The sequence below is a fragment of the Gouania willdenowi genome, chromosome 7 (assembly GCF_900634775.1).
Source record: "Gouania willdenowi chromosome 7, fGouWil2.1, whole genome shotgun sequence".
NCBI lineage: Eukaryota > Metazoa > Chordata > Actinopteri > Blenniiformes > Gobiesocidae > Gouania > Gouania willdenowi.
In genome coordinates, this window is record NC_041050.1 from 28,577,380 (window position 1) to 28,595,290 (window position 17,911).

The 17,911-nt window shown below is 42.0% G+C and overlaps 1 protein-coding gene across 2 annotated transcripts in view; it reads right to left on the reverse strand.

Annotated features, from left to right (window-relative positions):
- Positions 1–1,558: 1,558 nt before the first annotated feature.
- Positions 1,559–17,911, reverse strand: part of rarga (retinoic acid receptor gamma a) — a 44,221-nt gene continuing 27,868 nt past the window's right edge. For both annotated transcript variants that reach the window (XM_028452348.1, XM_028452349.1), the window contains 7 exons: positions 8,533–8,681; positions 8,070–8,211; positions 7,122–7,285; positions 6,594–6,770; positions 6,138–6,342; positions 4,799–4,957; positions 1,559–4,705 (listed from right to left, as the gene is read on the reverse strand). In XM_028452348.1, coding sequence (XP_028308149.1) covers positions 4,341–4,705; positions 4,799–4,957; positions 6,138–6,342; positions 6,594–6,770; positions 7,122–7,285; positions 8,070–8,211; positions 8,533–8,681 — 1,361 coding nt within the window. In that variant the 3' untranslated portion in view covers positions 1,559–4,340. The remainder of the gene's footprint in view (positions 4,706–4,798; positions 4,958–6,137; positions 6,343–6,593; positions 6,771–7,121; positions 7,286–8,069; positions 8,212–8,532; positions 8,682–17,911) is intronic.

The window sequence follows — 17,911 nt, forward strand, 5'->3', positions numbered from 1 at the left end:
GCCGTGACTGTAGTAGCGACATTAGTGCAGCGCTGCATTATTGTCCTGTTGTACATGAAGTAATAGTTTATCAGTAAAATTAGCTGTAAACTGATTTTTTTAAGATCTAAATATAAGATTATGGTGTAAACAGATATCCAAAGCATATTCAAGGCTTTATCTTTTGTAATGACTGACAGGTGTGTCATTGTTCTTAATTTATATCTAATAGTTTTTCATTTGTATTAAATATGACTTGTCTTAAGACTTTAATTCTGATAATTATTAACTTCATAATAATTTTTAATCATAAATGACACGACTTTTGTGTCTCATTGTTGCTAGCGTTAGTGAACAGTGGAGAAAATGTCAATAGAAGTTGGAAAACCTTGTTTTTTTTTTGGGAATAAAAATGTATTTAAAGTAAATAAAAACATCTGCCTCAAAGCCATTTACGTAAGTAGCATCAGATTCACAACACGTTCACTTTATTTGCCTTATCTACTCACCTTATTAACTGTATATTTTAAAGACATCATAGCTTAAATTGTATTATTTAAGGTGTCAGTGTTGAGCCTCAGTGACACAGTATCAACAGTTTGGATAATGTGTTGCAGGGTGTCACAAGGCCTCATCTACCCATCATTAGACAATATTGTTATGCGCGATATGATTCATGAATCATATACATTGTGTATTATATTAATTTGAAGTATACTGTTGGCTTGTTGGATATTTGTCATGTTTGGTGGTCTGGGATTTTTCTTCCAAGTTGTCCTCGGTTTGAAAAAGTTTAGGAAACACTGGCATAAATGTTGATGTGTGTTATTGTTTATTATTGACATACTGTAACTATATATCCTTATACTCAATATCCTTATATTCAACAGCCCTATATTAATTATCCATATACCAAATATATCCTTACGTAAAATAGCTCAAATCAGAAGACAACTTTTTCTTGGCCTATTTTCTGTGACAAGAAGAAAAAGTTTCAAAAAACATCTGATTTATTTTCGACCCTATCTAACAAACAGAACAAGCTTTACATAAACAAGACGAGTCAGATATGCTAAATGTCAGGGACTCTCATTTTATCACTAAAGACAGTTTGAAACCAAGTGTAAAAATCTCAGAAACATGAACAAGTAAAATATTTACCACATGAAACTAATAAATCATAATGAATAAAAAGCCCATACACCTTAAACCTTTCAATGATAAATAATAAATCAATCAGCAGTAAATGTCATCTTTAATTAAATGCAATAACTGATCTTTTGATTTCTAAATGTAAAAACCTAAAGACTAATGTTGGATATAAACTTTTGCCTGGCTCAAATAAAATGTGGATGTCTTTATCTCTAGGTGTGACAGCGAATGTTTTGACTGACAATCAGAAATGTCTCACATAACGACACATGGCTGAAATGAAACCGTGCGCCATTCCAAAGGGAAGAGGGACAAGATAATACCTACTGGATAAAATACTGAGAAGAATTACATCTACAGAGTAATTTCACTCTATTCCAACATAAACCATGGAAATAAATACACACAAAAATAAATAAAGAGTCTGTTAATCTCACAAAAGTAGTTTATTTTGCCTCTTAATGTTTATATGGCTTTTTTTTGTATGACAAGTTGACACAAATAGAAGGTGGACATCACCTTGACCGTGTTGGTAAAACAAGAAAATATAACAACGTAATCTCAATGTTCTGCCTGCGTTCCCATTTCTAAAAAGTCATGGCAACCAAGCAGAGAGAGAGAGAGAGGGCAGATGAGGTCAGCACCACGTCAAGGACGTCCACCTGACGACTGCAAAAAATAAGTGTGGTCAAGTGTTGGCGCACATTAATGAGGAGGAGAGTCCCTGCAGAGGCTGGGAGCTCTCGCTGCTACAGACACAATGTTCGTATTGCTTCAAAGAAGAGTCCAAAAAAATAAACAAAAAAAACATCTCAGCTGTGCTCTTCCAGCTGATCACCCACTTTGACAATTTGGCAAAAGACGTGATACATGAGAACACACGAGTCTCCTCCCCTCTGTGCAAAGAAGTGAGAACATACATGAGACGACAGAATGCGAAAATGGCTTTTGTGATGAGAAGACAGTTTGCAGCCTGGACACCAGCCTGGTGATTATGGTCTGCTTCAGACTGGCATCTGGGCTGCATTTCAGACTTGTCATCTTATGGCGCGTTTCCATTGGCGGTATTGGCTCTTAACGGCTCCGCACTCCTCGCTTTCGGGACCCTATAATATTTTTCCGGAGTATTTCCATTGAGCACCAACTTGACACGCCAAACTCCACTGATTGCAGTTTTTTGCTGCCATTCTCACAATTCTCTCGATGGTAGCCAAATGCTTTGTCTCTGTGCGTGAGTTGATGATTCTCAGACCCAATCAGTGTCTGCTTTGTGCCTACGTCATATTCTCAGACCAGGGCTGCTTTTTTCTGGAACCTCAACAAAGGAGGTCCTAAGAAAAGCAGCACCAGGTAACGTGGAGAGGTACTTGTTCCCAGTGGAAACGCACAAAAAAAGTAGAATAGAGCCGATACCGACAGTAGAAACGCGCCATTATACACACGCTGCAGGGTTGAGAATCCACACACAGTCAAGAATACACACATAAATATTGCCTGTTTCTAGCATGCCAGCAAGCTGCTAGGGTTTGGTCCTTAATGAAAAACCCTGAGTCTGATTCCAAAAGCATCTTCCATGAGTATTCCCATCTTTAGCTTCCATATGCATTGAACATAACATTGCTGCATATGATGTAAAGAGGTTAGTTTATTTCCCTGTGTGTTTAGCTACTGACATCAATCGGGGAGTGCTTGATTGTATTCAGGTTTGCTCCGTTCTAAAATGGGATGTGTTTTTAAACGCCTGAAAAGGAAAAGTGCTACATTTGTTAAAATCTACATCCATGTTAAAGTACATTTTGGACAAATTTGATCTAATACGAGGCTTTGGTTTCTGCCACACATGGAAAAATATTTAGGTTAGTTCATACGTACTTTTAGGATTTGAGTTCAGTCGCAGATCAATAGACCTATCGCCACCGTGGAAATTGCCAGTCAGAAACATGTGCCTTTCAAAAGGCACATAAAGAGATTAAACATGTGGTCATTAGATTACTGAGGCAACATTGTGGTCTTTGTTATAGCTGTGCTGGCTCTGACATTGCTCACAGGGCTTTAACATGATGATGTAAGCCGATTGGCCCTGTGGCCAAACTAGCATTAGCGAACGTAGCATATAGTCCTCAGATTGGTCAATAAATGTTCTCATTTGTGTTCAATTTTCACCAAATGTAAACTGTTTTTCTTTAAAGAAAAATATCCAAGTGTATGTGTAGGAGGCACTGGATATAGTGTGAGAAACGTGTGTGTATACACTGTGCGTAAAGACGGGGTGTGTGTGTGTGCTTTTAGTGCATTTGTAGGAGCGCTCACTTCGGACTCGCGCTGTAAAAATATCCACTCCTTACTTTGGCACAAAACTACTTCTCGCCTAAATGGAATAATGCCGAATCCCTGATGACACGAACCAGTTAAAGGACAGGAGGGTGGTCGGGGTCGGGGGTTGTGATTATCACAGACTGTGAGCTACAGCACTCGGTGAAGCCCAAGCTTAGCATATGCATCCGATAAAGGAAGACTCAGCCAGTTCTGATTACCCTTCTTTCCCACTGAATATCTTCCCGAAAAGTTCTCAAAGAAAGCGCTTGTCAAAAAGTATTCATATATAAAAACCAGAATAACAAGTAAAAGACAAATATATTGAGATATAGATATGTATGAACTTATTCACTTGGGAGGGGGAAAAAAAGGAAACAGAAAACGATAGACAAAAGCAATAACCTCAAAAAACATAAGATTACCCTACTCAGTTTGGTTTGCCCTGTAACATGCGTGTTCTTTGAGGAAATGTGTTTGCTGTAATCCACTGAAACCAACTGTTCAGTTCTGGTGTCTAATTTGGCCTTTCCCCCTGTTCAAACACAAACAACAATAGAGGGGAGATAAACAGAAACACAGAACTTTCTCAGAGAGGTTACGCTCTTTAAGTGACGTTAAATTCCATTGAGGCTTTGCCGGCATTTTATATGGTTTACGGTTCTCGCTGCTCGGCTTTATTTCTCTGCAGTTCACTCATCATGGACCGCTGGGGCCTGAGTAGAAGCATCTGTACACTTAAGGCTCTGCTGTGCTCCACTGAGGAGCTCGCAATGATGTGCAGTAAGGAGGAAGAAGTGGGTGGTGGTGTGGGGGGGGGATGGAAGGCCAGCATATTTATTGAGGTGGAAGAGTGAGGTTGTGCTGTGAGGGTGTGTGTGTATGAAATGCTCTGTTCACTGTGCCCTCCCAACGAGGCCTTTCCTCGATCCATCAATGTTATCCAGAACCGCCCACGGCTCGCCGTCACTGTCTGAGCCTCTGTCTCGCTCTAAATCTCCCACGTCGTCATCGTCATTTTCCTCTTCCTCTTCTGGTGATGGCTCGCTGCCGTTCTCCGTGGCCCAGCTGTCGTCTTCGTCCTCGGCCTCCTGCTTCAGGACAAGAGGCCGCGGTGGAGGGGGTGGTGGGGGCGGAGGGGGCGGGCTCTCATTGCTCTCCGTTTGGTCTTCAAAAGCCTCGGGGTTCTCCAGCATCTCCCTGATCAAGGGAGGCATTGGGCCCGGGATCTCCATCTTCAGCGTGATTGCTCTTTCCGCACCTGGAAACCCACAAAAGAACAATTACATGTAGGAAAAACAAACCAAAGGAGTTAAAAGCAAATTTTTCACTAAATAGGTCTTTCTGCACTGACCCTTTGTACTGATTCCTCTGAGGTCTGTGACCTTCATTAGCATGCGAGGGAACATGTGAGGTTTGTTGGGGCGACGGCGACGAGCGTAGATCTTGAGGGCCTCGAGAAGAGGCTCCTGCAGCTTGTCCACTTTCTGGGGCTCTTCTAAATCCATGCGATCTAACAGAAAAGAGAAATTCAACACTTTAATTCAATCCAATTTTTTTTCTCAAAACTAAACCTGCTGGACACAAAAGTTTTAATCACATAAAGACTTAGTGTAGGTGTCATAGATCAATGAAAAGAGATGTTGTTTTGAGCTTCACTGCTCAGAAAAGTTATGCGCCTTGCATTGTGGGATTTAGAGTCATGGAGATGGATGCAAAGTCTTTTTTACTTAATTCCGATATCACAGGGACACACAAACACAAAAATAGTGTCAAGTGAATCACGGTCCTTGTTTGGCGAAGAAAAACAAGAAATCACAGTAACATATGAAATAAAAAGAAAAAACACTTCTATGCATCCCTCTATGGCAGGGTGTTTCAAATGGGGGTACGCAATGGCACTACAGGGGGTGCTTGAGAGACAGAGGAAAATTAACAAATGAAAGCGTTAAAACTATATATTTATTTTTAGTTGAAAATTATAATACATATTACCAGAAACTCTCAAAATAAGAGAAAAATAAATTGAATGATAAAAAGAACAGACCAACAACAACAAAATACACAAAAAGAGAGAAAAATACTCACTATTACCAGCAACACTCAAAACGACAACAATGACACAATTATTTAGGGTAAAATACATATCACTACAAAATACACAAAAATAACTAAATGACACCAAAACACACACACAGAGAATAATTTAAAATACAAAAAATTACACCAAAAACACACAATGATGATAGAAATTACCTTGATTAAAACATGAACTGAAAATACGAGTCAGTCTTGGTCCCACATCAGGAGGAAGATGACCAAAAATTATAAAAACTATAGAAATAAATCTATTCAGGAAGCACTAAATACTGTTTAATTCAATTTATTTACAAATTAGATTCTTTAAAATGTGTGTTATCACTCATTCATTCCATCATTATGCTTCATGGTTGCTTTTTTCACAGAATTCTGAGCAAAATGTTGTAGTTGGACAAAGAGGGGACCAGGATTTAAAAGTTATAGATAGCGGGTACTTGAGCCAAAAAAGTTTGAGAACCATCAATTTTAACTAATTCAATTAGTTTAACACTCTTTCTAATCTATAATCATGTAAGGAACAGTTCTGTGGAAAAAGATTGATTTCAGGACTTTTTTCCCACTACAGGTAGCTTAGTCTATTTATGCTGCAGTACCTCCACAGATTAGGCAGATGGCGCTGAGTAGCCCAGTTTCTGTGTCATCCATCTCTAGGGGCAGAAGCTGGCCAGCGAAGGCAAACACCAAGTCTGTCAGAGGTCCGAATCCCGCGTTGTGCATCTGAGTGCGGTTCAGAGTCAGACCATCTGAGAAGGTCATGGTGTCCTGCTCTGGTGTGTAGCGCGTGCAGATTCTCAGCATCTACAACAAGAAGAAGGAGAAAAATAGAATGTCTATGTAATACTGCAAGTTTCTTATTTTATGAACATATAGGTGATAGCGGAAAGAGTTGGTGCTATTTCAGGTTTAATCTGAAATCTCTTTGTGCACTACCAGTCTTTACCACCAGATGTCAGTAGATTACTGTCACTGTTGAAACTATCTTGTCAGTTTATTTACAGAACAGAGAAAAAAGGGGGCAGGGCTACACACAAAACCCAGTGGGTTCTCACCAGTATGTCGAGACAGGCTGACTTGAGGAGAGTGATTTGGTCAGCAATGGTGAGGGTGGTGAATCCCGGGAGCCGTTTGGCAAATTCCACAATCTTGATGATACATTTGGTGGAGAGCTCGCTGAACTTGTCCCACAGTCCCAGGTCCAGCTGAACACGGTGGTCTGAGCTGGAGTTCTGAACACACACACACACACACACACACACACACACACACACACACACACACACACAAACATCCACTTTACAGGATGTTGTGCAACCCTGATGACAGGAGCGTGACCACCAGCCCTCACAACACATTTACATTTAACATTAATCAAATGAAAAACATCCATTTACATGTTGCATCAATCATTCAGAGGCCACACAGATGGCTTAACAGGGAACTGAATTAGTTAAGTCTGCATTATATTGTGAGGACTTTGCAGAAAATACATCTTTGTGGTGGCCCGAGTGGTATGGGAATTGAAACATTGAACTGTACTCTGCAGTTCCTTCAGCAACAATTCTATCAGAGCAACTTACTGTGGTGTATTTGCCCAGTTGGCAAAGTGATGGGAAGGTTTCTTGGTGAGCTTTGCTGACTTTGCTGACCAGCTCCTCGAGCTCGCCGCTCAGCTCATAGCTCTCGGGAAGCACCACCTCCTCCTTCACATCCTTCTTCTTCTTGTTTCTATCATTCCGCACCGCTACGTTAAGGAAAAGGCAACAGTCAAACATGACATTCTTGGACGTTCGATGACTTGTGTTGACACCGATGTATTTCCCCTGCTCCTGATGGACCTCACTAGTGTTGGCCTGAATCCAGTCATAACACAAGTTTCTCCAAACTGTTTGTTTCCCCCCCATGGACTGAAGTTATCTCCCTATTACCCCACATCACTTCCTGGTCAACGTCCACTTGCCCAGTAAACACTCACCCATCCACTCTACTCCCTCTGCCCCCCACCCCCCTTTCTCCTTCTCCTCCCATACTTTCCTTCCTCTCAGGATATCCAGTAATAGCAGAGGCACAATGTGATCCCGGTCCATACACACATCCCACACAAACATTACACCCACATAGATCTCCCGTAGGGTTGATGAAGGGCAAGAACACTGCCACTTACTCACATAATAGTTCACACACAGGGTCATAGTGAAGAAAGCACCAAACTAAGGTCTTTAATTCACACCATGATTCACATCGCCAACATCATAGTGCGAAAAGTTATTTTCTCTCACAGCATCTTTATAAAAAGAAACAGTGTTTGTGCTAACCAGAGGGTAGATGGATTCCTGTGAAGTCATCCTCCTTTTTTTTCTCCACTGATGAATCACATGATTGGTGCTGTGCCCAGCCTGGATCTCATTACCAACTCTTATCAGCTCATTGTCTGCTACTGAGACGTATAATAAGATAAATCTAGACCTTTCAGCTCTTGAATCTTGAGCGTGTTTGCATGAGAATATGTATCTCCTGGGGATCCTTACCTTCCTTGGACATGCCGACCTCAAAGCACTTCTGCAGCCGGCAGTACTGGCAGCGGTTGCGTGTGACCTTGTTAATCTGACAATTCTTGTCTCTGTGGCAGGTGTACACCATGTTCTTCTGGATACTGCGACGGAAGAAACCCTGAAGCATCAGGAAGCAGGAGACAAAGGGGAGAGGGCAAGAGAGGCAGAGCCAGATATCCTTATCAAACCAAGGAAGTGACATTCAAGCATTTTTTCATTTTTCCACCTCGTCTCAGCTGAATCTCGAAAACCGCTTTGGTTGGTTTATTCTATCAATTAATCTCTATTTTTAAACGGGTTTTATTTCCAAAACATGTCTTGAATTGCTTGTAATAAGGTATGTGGCAGATATATTTAATGCAACCAGGTTTTCTTATGGTCGTGGGTTATAAATTCCTCAAAAGCAGAGCTGGAAAAGCCCCTGGCAGGTTCTTCTTACCTTGCAGCCCTCACAGGAGCTGACCCCGTAGTGGTACCCTGAGGACTTGTCCTGGCACACAAAGCAGGGTTTGTAGACTCGAGGAGGAGGTGGTGGAGATGGAGAACTGGGCACCATCTCCTCTGAGCTGGTACTCTGGGTTTCCACCGCTGTGAACCAGAAAGAGAGAAACACATGATATCATCTGTCGATAATTATTGTCCTATAGCTTGGGCTCCGTTTACAAATGCCCCATGTGCACTAGTGCGAGGAAGGGAGTGGAGTTTGTTTAACTGCATTCATGGTTGATACCATGGCTGACAGCGGGTTATTTTCTTCTTTGCGTTTGATTTGCGAGGCCACCTGACTGACAGGTTCCCTGAGGAAAACGCAGCAGTGTGAGCTGCTGAAACCGAGCTTGCTCTTCCTCATTCCACAGTGACAGCAGCTCTGCAGGCAGACATCTTGTACACACACAGCAGGCACATGACAAACACACAGGCATGCAAAGCTGATGTAAGGCTCCATTCTACCTTTCACAGCTCACAGCGCTGTGATGTCAGAGCTTCTTCTACTCACATACTTGTTACGGTACATTATGCTTTATTATATTCCTAAGTGGATCCTGTATAGGCTCTTGTGGATGCTCAAGCGTGCTGTGTATGGATTCCATACTTCCCCTGAGATATTTAAGCTGCTGCACGCATATAGAACCAGACTCCCGTCACACATGCATTACAGCACAAACTCTCAAACACGCATGTACCCAAGCACAAACACGCTCTCACTCACAAAAACCCTTTCACCCTTGATCACCCTCGCAAACCCCCTCCACAACTCTTCATCCTACCAGCTCCTGACACACAAACCCTATTTTTCTCGTTTCCTGGCCCTAAATTCCTCAGTGTAGCCCTGCCAGGTTTTAACAGAGGCCTAGTCTCATAAGGCAGCCTATAAAGGTGGTCCCATGGCTGAACTGGAGGCCCCAGTCCGGCTGGCCAACACTTTATTGGGACTCGGTCACCTTGGGCAGCTATTCACACCACCAGCTGTAGCTCCCAGCCCATAAAAAAGCCAATCATAAAATAAAAAACAGCCAGGCTCTAAAATTCTTACTTTTACTGCCCCTCCGTGCTCCCAGCACCTTCAATGGAAAGCACAGACAGAGGGCTGTCTTAAACTTAACCTACAGCCTCCCTCCTCCCTTCTCTCACACCCAGTGCTATGGCAAAAACCACCAGTTTGGCTTTTTACAAGAGAGGGGAGACTTCAAACAGAAGAAAAGGGGGCGTTAAAAGGAGGAATTAGATTTAAAAAAAAAAGGGACGGGGGGCAGCACTGGTGCTCAGGAGGTCAACTCTTGTTCAAGACCAAGTTGACCATCACTGCCATTGCTACGCCTGCCATCACTGGTGTAATCATTAATGAATATGTCAGACAGATTTCATTTGTACGCCTGCTGCTTGAACATCTGTTTTTCATCTGTATTTTTTATTCAACTCTTCCAAATCCACATTCAAATTCCTCTTTTGAAAGCTTCACTTTGCTGGAGGCAAAGATGTTTTTCATTAACTTTCAGAGCAATCCACAATCCAAATGTGCAAATCAATCGGGGGCCTGAAGTTTACACCCATGAATGCTTTTTCACTTGGTTGGGATGTGAGAAAGCAGAAGGGTCAATGGGAGAGCAAAAAGGATCTGAACGTGCCATGAACTATTGTGTTTATGCAATAATAACAAACCAAATGAGGCTATAATGCAAGCGCTGAAAACCACATAGGAAAGAACAAACCATATGTGGCATGATATAACAAACACAAAACTGGGCCGCTCTAAATTAAAACAGAAATTGAGCAGAAAAGGAGGGGGGGGGGGGGGTCCTGTCCTGGTGTATTCTTGGACAATAATGCATCAGACTCCATCAACACACTAACCCTGGTTCCTGTCGGGAACATGACACCTGAGCCCACCCCCATTCAGCCTCCTCCATCCAAATCCCCTACGCCACTTACCCCAGGGCGCCACAGAGAGAGGGCCCATTCAGGCGGCTGCCCCGAGCCCCTTTTCACAGTCCCTTCAACTCAGCTCATCACTGTTTAGAAAACAAAGCCCAGTGAAATGAGAGGCCCTCCTTATCAGCGCTTCAAGGCCCGGCTACCATTTGCATGACAATCCGCTGGCTGCGGCCTGCAAGCTGATGATGGACATATGATGGGATAGGTGGGTGGCTGCTGCTGTCGTTGGGGGGAGGAGAAGAGGATAACTGAGGCAAATAGAAAGGATAGTTAGGTTATCAGTGGCCCGTTCACTTCCTGCTAAGTATCAGTTTACTCCCTAATCCCTTGTTGCTGTGCTTTCTGTGCATGAGTGGCCCAGCTACACTGACCAACCCTAATCCTCTGGACACATACACACTCAGATAACTCTTCACACACACACAGTAATCTCCTCCTCCTCCTACATTACACTAAAAGGCTTCAGCCTGTTTGGGATGTGCAGTGCACAGTTCTCTACAAATTCATTAGATGTGAAATGTAACGGCACACGACAGAAATAGCTGTTTAGCTGAAGGTGACTTCAAGTAGGTCAATTACATTAAATTCCGGGTCAAGTCACCAATCGACATCTCTTGAGGATCAACAGACACAGAAAAGAAAAGATAAAATAAAAGCGCTTAACTGGGGAAAAAAAAGTCTTTGATTTGTGAGAAAAAGCCTGACTATGCAGCTCCTGCTTTTCTGTTGCAACAGACTCTAAACCAAGCAATATATGATGTCCTGGCAGTGGAACAAGCTTTCTTTCACAATACGCCTGCAGATTGCCTTTATGCGTCTCATTGAGATTGAATCTTTCGTGGGAAGTTTTCAGTGCAGTGCTAGCATGTGAGATTGAAAGCATGAGCTGTTTATCTCATTAGAAAGTACAACTTCAGCGCAGCCCATAGGTCGAGACCTTTTTTGGTCCCTTTTGATTTGTACTTGTATGCATGTGCAGCTCCACTGCTTTTCTCTCTCTGCTGCCTGTATTTCACATGCAAATGTAGGAGGGTTTGTAACAACACAAAGTTCTAATGCTCCCCATCAATATATTCATCTCAATGTAATAATGCATCCCAATCTATGGAAAGAAATGCAAGCTCAGGCATGTGGAGCCTTTGTCTTTACCTTCATTAAATAGCCGGCAAAGCTTGTGTGCTCTTCTCAAATACACTGTAAAAACAGCAGCTTTGAAGCAACGTTGGCGAGAGGCACACAGTGGGGCTCTCTGTGAAAAGAGGGGTGGCACTGAACAGACATTAGTGGCAGAAGGATGGCAGATTGAGAGAGGTTGAGAAACAGTGGGTTGGAAGAGTTGCTGGCACACTGGGTGAGGTCTGAGAGAGTGTTCTTTGGCTCTCTCCACCGTGGCCACAGCAATCACTGCATTAACAAGAAGGTTACACGAAAAAAGCACCACACCCAAGTCACTACACATGTCACACTCCTTTCTGTTTCTCTGCCCACTTCTTCCTGTCATCACTCTGAGGTTTCTGCAACAAGGTCATGCAAACATCAGGCAAGTTTCCTTCCTCTTTTTAGTACCAGTCTTTCCAGAAAATCTCCGCCACTGCCATCGTAGCCATTTCTCAAAGTCCCTCGTTGGTACATTCTCTTGCAAATGCTATCGCTTCCCAGGGATCAAACAAAACTGCCATTTGGTTCAATCTTGGTTGAATACAGCTGAGTGGCCTGTAAGCTTTGAAGCATGTGTGCATGTAACATAAGCACACCCAGTCAGTGGCACAGAAAGGGGGAATTTAATACCAAAGTATGTTGACACAAAAGGTGATGGTGAATTCAAAATGCCAATTGTTATTGTGGCTTGTTGTCAACACCTTTTTATGTGACAAAAACATGAAGGAAAAAAAAATCAACAAAATTGATTTAGTTTTTTTGCTACCAACCAATAAATGCTAAAATACCCCCAAATAGTAAATATAATATGACACTAGTTTCAAGTAGTTTCAAGAGATGACTTGAGTTTCAATTTACTGACGAGTTCCAACATTTAATATACTGCTAAAGCAATGGGATATAGAATAGAATATCAGAAAAACCAGTAAAACATTTACAGCCATTTCATTTTTTTATTTATTTGATTAAAACTACCCTGAACATTAAAAAAATTACATTTTGTTTGTAACACTACAGACAGCTAGTCTATTATTTTTTATTTATTTATAGAAACCATGCTTGCAGACCAATGATTGATTTGGTTTGGGCAGTAAAAGAGATACCAAATACCATCAAGTCATGCGAAGCCCAACATTCCACTCTCGCAAACTTACACACAAAACAAATATACATACACACGGTAAATGACGTGCATAAAACCTCTGGTAAGACAGAAATATCACATTAAAACACTTTTGTGTTTGATTATTTGTGCACTAGTCACCTTTGGGCACAACGTTCCATGACAGAAAAACATCTGCAGACACACATTTCATCCTCTTCATTCCCAGTTTCCAACCAAAAAATGTGTATGAGCAGATCAAGAAAGGCAGCAGGTGGGGTAAGCCCCTATCCTCAGGGTACATTTTTAAGGAGCGAAATTACCCTTGCAGTCTGTCGGCCTGCTCCAAAACACCCTTTCTTCTTTACAGCACCTCATAAAGGGCCTTTTGATATTTTCTTGATGGAGTCAGCCAAGCAAACATTTGGCAGCAGGCACCACCTCCCCTTTCTTGCACCACACAGCTCATCAAGAAACACACAAGTTGGCTTGAAAACGAACAAATGTATCAGCCGCGTGGTTCAATGAGTTCAGTAAATACTTTAAACAAATTCCTTCTCATGAAGCTCAATGAAGGAAAAAGTGAGAGAACATTCTAGGAATTACCATTTTAATGAAAGCACTTTAGTTGGACTTCTTTGATGATTCGTGCAGGAAAAAGCTGCAAGTCAAGTGCAGCATTGTGGGAGAAAAATACACACCCTCTATCTCTAGCTTCTTTTCATCTGCCCACCAGAGGACTAAGAGGAGCACAGCTCACTTCCAGTGACTGAAGAGTGAACCCAAACCTGACAATCTGGCACAGACCTACGTCATTGATCACTTACATGTTACAGGCAGGCGAGGAAGCAGACAGAAATTGGAGGCAGGCAACAGATGAGGTGAAGAGAGAGAACAGTCATCGAGGGAAGCCCCTAGTCTTTGATCCCTGGGATGTTTCTGGTCCTCCCAGACTTCCTCTCACCATCTGTAGCCCTGGCTCTCACCTGTCTGTCTCTGGCAAGGCCACCACTGCTCGTTCAATTGCTATTGCTTCCTCCCCAGGACAATAGAAACCTCCAAAAGTAGAAGTAGCCCTGTCGTGGCCAATGCCTCGCTGTCAGAGGAAGTGAGGGGGAAAGGAGAATAACGTAAACAACAACAGTAGTATTCACTGCAGCGCATTGGGGAAGCACCACAGACCAAAACATGCAAATGCAATTCTCCTGCTAGAAGAAACACACATACCCACAAGTAGTGGTGCACAGTTCAACCCTACATGTATAGGTGAGCGTGCCAAGGTGTTTCAAACGCTACACAGGATTTCCTTATGTTGGTTTTCTTAGCCTTACACGTGCTGCAGCACAATAACTAAACTGAGGTCAGTTGCTGTTCTCCAACTGGCCACTTCATTGAACAGCCTTAATGAGAAAAAAGAAAAGCTGTGGCTGTATGACAGGAGTGACTCTCAAAGTTCATGTGGTGACAACTGAAAGTGTGGCAGTCCCCCTGCAACTGGCACAACAACTCACAGTCATATCAGAGGAAGGAGGTACTCAGAGAAACTTCTGCTTTGACTTGTTCAAGTGGGTGATGGAGTGTTTTAGCTTTAGCTTGGCAACCAACCACCAACAGGTTACCCAACACAGTGTATGGGCGGAGGCTTAGATTAGTGAATAAAGACTTACACTGGAGGCATAAAGAATGATTCATTTCCGTCGACAGTGTCGGCAAGGGAAGTTCTGAGTAAGGTTAACATATGGGGCAATGATTTTGAATTATGGATGTAACTATTGAATGAAGATGAGTTTATTACTGAGCAAGTAAGGGCTGGTTCAGTGAAAGCAAGGACAGCGATGTAGTCTCATGTTACCAGCTTTTGATGTTCTTTGATGTTCTGTGGTCTAAAAACAAGCATGTTGTCTAGAGTCTAGAATGATACTCTTGCAGAAGATGTGCCAGTATGCAATTTTTTTTTTAACTATGGGGGACTGGTGGCCAGTGCCCATCTTTGCCCCATTAACAAATTAAGATAGGCACCAGCACTACATCCCCATTAATGAGATGTATGTGTATAAAATATTTTTTTAAATAAGCCACTAAACCACTTCAAAGAAATGCTCTTACAAAGATAGTTATTCTTTTGCTTTTTACCCTTACCTCACTGTTGGTTTTTCAATCTGATTCCCAACCAAATTGATAAACACAAGAAATAAGGCAAACAATAATGGCATTTTACCTATTGAGATACCTTGAAGCAAGGAGCAGGTTAACGTTAGTTCAGTAACCTGGCAATTCCTTTATTTTCCTGCACTAAGCTATTTTACAAAAGAAACTGATTAGGTTTAGCTAATTGGGAACTTTAGTTTCACACTCACGGTTTATAATACAGAAACATTCTTCTGTCTGATTTAACACTGGTACGAGCAATTTAAAATCAAGCACATCACCACATATACAAACTAACAGGTTGAGCTTATGTATGCAGTGAATGGAAAAAGTGTGACTTGACAGCAGCCTGTATAGAAACCTGATTACGGAGCAGCTGTATGAAGCTCTCAAGATGTGACACATTCTCCTGTTTCCGAGGCTAACCTGATTTCCCCTAATAACCTGGTTTCATCTCCACATGTAAAAATAAACGCATACACAAACCTGTCAGCTTTCCACCCACATTCACCTTCTCCCTACAAAAATCATTCCCAAATTATCTGCTCGGTGCACAATTGCAGGCCAAATGTTGGCTTCCATACACCTGTTCCAGCTCACAGATCCCACAGGGAAAATATGTCCACACACTGCAGTGGGTAGACACACAAACAAATGAACTAATGCAAGCATATACAAATTAACTCATGGAGGACTTTCTGAAAGATGGTCATGGCAGTTGCACATAGGAACATTGGCAGAATTTGACTAATGTTTCAGGGAAAACACCATCAATAGGCCTCCATCCATCTGCTCATCCTCAGCCAACTCTTCTCTCCACCCCAGAATGCTGATAATAGCCTTATACTGCCCACCACTCCCTGCCAAACACTGTCGTCTGCGTAAACACAACCCATTCACGCAAACACAGAGGGTGGACGGCCAGCCTCGTCTAGGCTTCTTGTCCCAGTTTGGCAGTCCAAGGCCTTTGCGTCTCATAACACTTCGCCCTTAGCAACACTCGAGCCAAGCTGTCAGTCAATAACACAGTGGTAACAGAACTGCTTTCCTCACATTCAGCTCCCACACGACTCCGAGTCACCACGCATCCAATCCTGTGTATGCTATAAACAAACATACATGTACATCAAATATCTGCTCAATTTTGTAGACAAATAATTCTCATCATAGTTTTCGTTTATGGTTCATGGTAGCAGAGAGAAAGCTATGTTAAACAATAAACACAAGAAAAACAGAAAGACCTCAACCAGGGGTGCGTCGATCGTGATCTACCGATCGATTGCAGAAGCATTTTTTGTTGATCGCACTCGTGGTCTGCGAGACTGTTTAGATTCTGTGTTTAGATCGGGGTGTCAAACTCATCTTAGTTCAAGGGTCACATTTGACCCAGTTTGTATTTGAGGAATTAAAAAAGCAAAAAATCAAGAATGTGGTTCCACAGTTTGCACTTTTATAAGAAATATGTAAGTCACTTACAATATCCTGAATGTTAAGCAATCTGTCAAAATTCCTTGAGTTTGCAAATAATTTTCTTAAAATGTACAATGCAAATTGCCAAAATTTTGTGGGATCATTGGTGCAGATTTTCTTGGATTTACAAAAAAAATTTGAAAATCAAAATTACTGCAAATAATGTATTACTGCAAGTGTCATTGTATTTTGGAAGAGTTTTGTTGAAATTCAGAATTTGGAGGGAGTGAGATGTTTACACCTTTATGGTGATTTACAGTCATGTTTTTGTTGTAGATACAACCATCCTGTGAGTCCAACTAGATGGACCCACAGGCCCAAATATGGCCCGCTGGTCTTGAGTTTAACACCTGTGGTTTAGATCCTCGGAGCACGCACACAGTACGATCAAATCTGTTCTGTGTGATTTTTTTTTTTTTTTTTTTAATCTTCATGAGTGGGGTTTGTAACAAATGAAAAAAAAGTCCATTAAATCATCCAATAAACAATAACTGATGTTTATTGGATTCTATGTTATGAAAAATACCAAAAACAGTTGTGTGATATAGGCAGGGGTTAATTTAGTCATCAAAAACTATAATATAACTCATACTAATAGGACAAGAATTAAATGTACTTTTTATGTCAGAAGGCTGAAACCAAGACTGAATGATATTTGTTGTGGAGCAAACACGTGTCACATGGTCACCAGAGCCTCTCCGGTGCCAGCACACACACATCCACACACTGTGTGTGCGTTGTCTTTGTGCTGTGGAAAATGCCCTGCCAGCAGTGTGCTGTTCTCAGTAAACAGCTACATAGACAGGTGTGAGGGTAGGCAACCACAATAGCTCTGTAGCTATTGTGAAACCACTCACATTTTCAATCAGCAGCATCTCAGACAGGAACTGTTGGCCCAGTTGCCTCGTAACATCCACTTTCTCTGTCAGGCTCCACAAATTCTCAGCTAATCAGGACTCCTCGTGGCGTTTAGTGCTACTTGTGAAACACTCCCTTGGAAATGACTTAACAAGAGGAGAAAACACTGCGAACAAGGCTGAGGTGATAGATTCAGCCTCCTACATTATGGTTGATGAGTTTTATTTACAGTGGCGTGACTGACACGGCTGAGAGACTATAAACTGCTATTAGAGCAGAACTGGATTCCTGCACATGCTTGAGGAATCCAGCCTGGCACATTGTCTGTCTCTGAGTTTGACACAGCAGTCTGGGTGCCAAATGCCGACTATACAGCCACGTAAACCCTACATAGATTCACTTACAGGCTGTACACAGGCAAGTGCAGGCTGACACTCTCTCATCCTACGCATTAGTAAAACCACATGTGAAAAAACCTGCTCACGCCATGTTTTATTTATAGGCAGCATTGTTGATTATTGGGCTCGAACGTTAGTGCAAAGCTGTGACAACTGTACGTATAATCTTTTAATGCTACTTTAACATTATACACTGAGACATTGTCAATTTTGAGTCCGTTTTAAAAGTTAGCAGACTTTTCAAATGTCCA